The sequence below is a fragment of the Haplochromis burtoni genome, unplaced genomic scaffold (genome assembly GCF_018398535.1).
Source record: "Haplochromis burtoni strain Fernald_Lab_line unplaced genomic scaffold, NCSU_Asbu1 Contig_291, whole genome shotgun sequence".
Taxonomy (NCBI): Eukaryota; Metazoa; Chordata; class Actinopteri; order Cichliformes; family Cichlidae; genus Haplochromis; species Haplochromis burtoni.
This window is the reverse complement of record NW_024582652.1, coordinates 693,834-699,517: the sequence shown is the minus strand read 5'-3', so window position 1 is coordinate 699,517 and position 5,684 is coordinate 693,834. Positions and strand designations below refer to the sequence as shown.

Here is a 5,684-nt window from a genome sequence, read left to right as displayed (position 1 = left end):
AAAAGGTGATTTTATTGAAGGTAATGAAGCATAGCTCCAGGGTGAACCCAGGCCAAAATAATAAACAAAACCAACTAAGTCCCACCAGAAAACTAACTAAACCCTAAGAAAGAAACAGAACAAACAAATGACAATACTAACCCTCGCTCCCTAACCCGGAAAACAGGAGAAAACTGTTCCAAAGAAAAGGCGGCTCACCCCTTCCGCTTCAGCCTAAGGGTGCCTAAGCACTAAGTTAATGCACCAGCCGTAACACCTCGCACTTCCGGCCGTAGCGGTCTTTGAGTACGCGGCCCGTGTGGACCGTTAAGGCTGCGTACTTTAAGGCTGCAGACCCTGAATTGGGATACAGCCAGGTGAGTGCAATTAAGGGCCAATCAGGAGCGAGAAAGCAAAAGAAGAAACAAGGTAAATCTGGTCATGTGAGGGAGAGTGAGACAAAGGGTAAATAAAACAAGCATCTTTAAAACAATAATTAAGCAATAAACAATTAAAGGACAGAAAAGTTTATTTTCACTTTCAACTAGACACTTGTTCTTTAAAAACAAAAACTGTACAGTCAACACTTTTCTGCAATTTTACATTTATTTCTCACAATTTAAGTCCAAACAATCATGCTGACAGTTTTTTTCCCCCTTTGTTGTGTATAAAAGCAGTTAAATATGTAATTTCTTTACACTGACAGAAAGGGAAGTTTCACTGAACCGGTCCACTAAAGATCACAGTGGCTGTGATGTAAGATGAGTTTGAGAGGGAGAAAAAAAAAACATTAAAGTGATTTATTCAGGCTGCTTGGAGAAAAGGCCAAATACTTTTGATCCAGTGATCACTGTCCTGCATGATCACGCTGATGTTTGCACAGAGCAGATAATGAAGTGAATGTTTTTGCACATTGGTAACAGTGAAACAGTTTATTTACAGCGTGGGATCGTTTATGTTCGGAGTATGAACTGAGATTCTTGAAGCTTTTGTCACACAGGTCACAGCTGAAGTTCCCTTCAATGTGTGTATTTTCATGAATATTACGATGACCTGACCGTGAGAAGCTTTTGTCACAGTGTCTGCACTTGTATGGTTTCTCTCCTGTGTGGACTCGTTTATGTATTTTAAGATCACGTGCAATGGTGAAGGATGACTCACACTGGTCACAGACATGCTTTTTAACCCCACTGTGACAGAGTTCATGTTCTTTTAATTTACTTGGTATGGGGAAGCCTTTCCCACATTCTTTGCAGTAGCTCATTTTGTCTCCAGTGTGTCTGCGTTGATGTAACTTTAGGCTCTTTTGATTACTGAAAGTTTTTCCACAAAGGTCACAGCGAAACTCTTTCCGACCACCACAGTGACGACAGGGTTGAGAAGTGGATCCATCTGTGTCGCTCTGCTTCTAAACAAAGACACAAAGACAGTGAAGTCGGGAATTCCTTCAACATTTTTATCCTTTTTAATCCTTTTAATATATAAGAGCAGAATCAGAGACATACATAGAATAGAATAGAATGCCTTTATTGTCACTACACAATTGTACAGTGAGATACAGAGCATCTCCACTATATACATACAGATGTAAAGGAGATGTTGCAATAGTTTGAAAACTTGAGACTTTGTGGGGAAAAAATTGCTTCTGCTTTTGAATTCTTCTCTTTCTATACCTCCATGTGGCAATGTTGGCTGAGTGGTGATAACTATTGTTCAGGAGATTACTCCAGCAGCTTCCTGCACCTTAAAGGTGGGCAGGAATAGTGTGGAGTGTATACGGGCAGCCTCCACCATCTGTTTTCTTTAGCATAGCAGTTAGTGGACTGTAGTTAGACTGCAAAGAGTAATAACGGGCTGAACATATATCGCATTTGCGATAATATCGCGACATGATCAAGTGCAATTTTCTAACCGCAAAGGCTGCGATTATACTCTGGACATGTCCAAATTCATGGGCTGCATCCTCCTGAGGCCGCATTTGTAGACCGATTACGTCACAGCGAACGCGCCGAGGCGTGTGAGGGGGCTGGGCGGGATAAGCCGGTGACCGAAATCGTCTCCGAATTTAGTGGCGTGTCCTTGGCTACCATATCCCAGAATTCATAGCGCGGCCCAGCCAAACTCCAGTTTCCAGCAATGGCGGCCGCTACTAAGTTTTAAAATTACTCATACTAATCTTTCTGGGTCACAAAATAAACTTTTAACATATTTTCAGGCGAGAAAGTAGTTGTGTAAACATCAAATATCTGCTCGGTTTATCAAGATATCCCATATTTGCAAAAGTGCTTCGACGTTTTCAGAGGCGTCTGCTACCCACCAGCTCGACAGCTAGCCGGGAGCTCGAGGGTTACTGATGCGGCCGAGAACGGCACAACTCCCGGCACATCATTTTCAGATCACCGCGGAGTTTCGCTGCTCGGGTTAAACGTAATATATAAGTCACTTAGACAACCTAAAAATGTTATTGTTGGGCTTTTTTCAGTGTTTTGTTTGTTCGTGAGTAAATCGGTTTGGCTGAGATTAAAGTTATTAGATTAGATAAAATAAAACTTTATTAATCCCCCGGGTGGGTTCCTCCTTGGTTTTCACACAGCTGACTAAACGTCAAACAGAAAACTTATTAAACAGAAGTATGAGACAGTCGAGAATTTACACCAGTGTCTGGTTATATTTTAGATAGCAAGAAGCAGACGGCCGAGTTTATTAAACTCCACCGAGACAGCGGTGACGCTAATCAGAACTAGTCAGAAGGCTAGACCGTCCAATTTCACGCCTTTAAGTTTTAAAGGCGTGTTTGTGTGTGTGTTTATACAATTGCTATTATGTTTGCACTTTATGTGTAATGTTACTGACTGCAGAGATCAGTAAGATGTGTGTATTTTTTATTTATTAGTTTTATTTATTTAATATTATTTTTTAATTGAATGACTGTCTAGTAGTTCACAGATGTCGAAAAACTGAGTGTGGTAAAGCCACTGATTTTTTTTATGTATATTTCTGCAATCTGCACATTGTACTGACTTTCATTTTAATGTTTACACCAGGGTTCCTTGTCAGCACTTTATGCTCAGATGTTTGTAAGCTAAAAATAAACTATTGTGTATGTTCAAATATACTGTTGTGATTGAAGAAGTTAAATAAAAATGTCAGTCATCAATTCATGCATCACCTCATGTCATCATAACAGAGGTCTGTCTTCCAGGAAAGAACAGTTTAAAATTAATGTAATATAGTATTGGCCATACTATATGATGTATTGCTTGTCTTTGTTTAATAATACAGAAGACAAAGACCTTAAAAAATAATCGCATATCGCATCGCAATCGCAATATTGGGGCAAAAAATCGCAATTAGATTATTTTCCATAATCGTTCAGCCCTAGTAACCTGAAGCAGGTCTCCGAGACTGCGTATGTAGAACAATTTGAGGCTAGAGCAGGGCATGACCAAAAATGATTATCAGTATACATTGCAAAATGGTTAATACTAAAGCCAATAATCAACTTTATTAGTGCAAAAAAAAAACCATCAATTTAATTTCACTTAAACAAGCAGCTGTTTTTTATGTGCATTAAAGTTATATAAAAATTTAACAGTGCAAATTCATTGCTGACAGTTTAACCAAAAGGCATTTCACAGTGAATTGCACGGACACTATTATGTAAGCCAGTACTATACTCCGCAAAAGCTCCGCCTACGATAGCCGTAATGCTCCGACAATCCATCAAGCGGTGCGGCTTCGTAGCTTAGCAAAGTCGTACTGAAACATTTGACAGATTTTCGAGCGCCGTGCACATAAAATCGTTTCGAGGTCAGTAAACACAACCAGAGTTCATACATAAGGCACACGGGATTATAAGGGGCTCTGTCGACTTTCAGAAAAATCAAAGGATTGATTTTAAGTGCGCCGTATTTTCCAAACAACACGGTAATAACGACGGCCCGCTAGCATGCTCTACCAAAAATAGTGCTTTGTTGTGTATCTGACGGACGAAAGCTAAACCAGTTCCACACCACTGAAGTTGCAGCATTTTGACAAACCAGTTCTGGTTCATCCGTTTCATTCAACGATCCGCTTTCACTCTTCTCATTCTGCATCGCCGCCATGTGCGTATGTAAACAAAGGCACTGCGCATGTGCGTTTTACCCATATTCTATCGCGATATGTCATTTTCCTATCGTTGCCCAAAATTACACCGGTATTACCGTGAACGGTAAGATATAGCCCAGCCCTAGTCGAGGTTGACAAAACATCACAGACACATGGAGAAGTGGGCGAGTTGCTGACTGTGCAGCGCAATGGGAAAACCAACTGAACTGAGCAGAGAGTCCAGAGTGTGGAGAGCTAAGCTGAGCAATAAAACCAGCTAATTGCTAACATGCTAACACAACTGAATAAGCAGAGTTGTTCCAAACAGCCAGGCTAAAATAACAAGATAAAAATATAAATACATACCTCACAGTAACTGCACTTGTACAGTTTCTTATTGGTGTGGATCTGTTGGTGGACTCTCAGGTAATGTGGAGCTTTAAATGTCTTCTCACACTTGTCACATTTATAAGGTCTCTCCTCATTGTGAGTAAACATGTGATGTTGTAACTGTGTGTCTGTTACAAATAGTTTCCCACACTGATCACAGCAGTAAACTTCATGTCTGGTGTGGATGCGTAGGTGAATATTTCGATACCCTTGATGTCTGAAAGTTTTTCCACAAATGTCGCAGCTGTACGCCTTAATTCCAGAGTGGGTAACTTGATGACTCTTTAAGTAGCTACTGCGAGCAAAAGCTTTGCCACACTGATCACAGCTGTATGGTTTAAGTCCACTGTGGATGAGTTGGTGTGTTTTCAAGCTTCCGGCGTCGGTAAAAGACTTTCCACACAAGTCACAGGTGAATGGTCTCTCCCCAGTGTGGATGAGCCGATGACATTTCAGGCTGGAGTTCTGAGTAAAACACTTCCCACACTCATCACAGCTGTATTTTCTCTCTCTCTTTCTTCTGTGAGGTTTGTCGGCCTCCTGAGAGCGCTGACGTCTCGCTTCATGTCGGTCCTGCAGTGACAGAGATACAGAGGCAGTGAGTGAAACGCAGTCACGGAACAAACTTTTTTACTAATGCACGATCTACTGTAGAATATAAAGCACCTTGAGGCGACTGCTGTTGTGATTTGGCGCTATATAAATTAAATTGAATTGAATTGAAACTCCCTCTGTAATGAAAATGACAATAAGGAAAATATTTTGCTCATTGGAAAAAAAAAATATTGTATGAAAAATTACTTTATTTTACTTCAGTATCCTTATAAAATGTTATCTTTGTATTTTCTTGTAACTTGACCACAGGTTCAACATTTCTTCCTCACCGTCTGTGTTGAGCTCATTGTTTCCTCTGTAGTGGCTGAGCTGAGTCCAAATGGCTGAAACTGTTCCTCCGTCAGATTCTCCTCCTGCTGATCAGCTGGGACACAAAAGAATATTTTTATGTATTTGATCTCTGACAAAAAGAAGCAGAGCAAACACAAACCAGAGAAAGCAACATTTAGAAGATTCATTTGTTCCAGCAGCTGCAGGATGGTTTCTACAGGCTGAAGAACAACAGTCACTGCAGGAATCAACATCTGCACATTGATTTTCTGTTAGAGGAACAAAGTGAATGCAGACACACAGACAGGCTCTCTCCAAACCCTCAGAACAAAAGCTGTCCA

The 5,684-nt window shown here is 40.6% G+C and overlaps 1 protein-coding gene across 1 annotated transcript in view; it reads right to left on the bottom strand.

Moving 5' to 3' along the window:
• Positions 1-6: 6 nt before the first annotated feature.
• LOC102293035 (zinc finger protein 888-like) overlaps positions 7-5,684 on the bottom strand; it is a 30,807-nt gene continuing 25,129 nt past the window's right edge. Inside the window, exons 2-4 of the mRNA XM_042227950.1 lie at positions 5,343-5,437; positions 4,435-5,031; positions 7-1,387 (exon numbers count right to left, since the gene is read on the bottom strand). Of these exons, the coding sequence (XP_042083884.1) occupies positions 827-1,387; positions 4,435-5,031; positions 5,343-5,360 (1,176 nt within the window). The 5' untranslated portion in view covers positions 5,361-5,437 and the 3' untranslated portion in view covers positions 7-826. The remainder of the gene's footprint in view (positions 1,388-4,434; positions 5,032-5,342; positions 5,438-5,684) is intronic.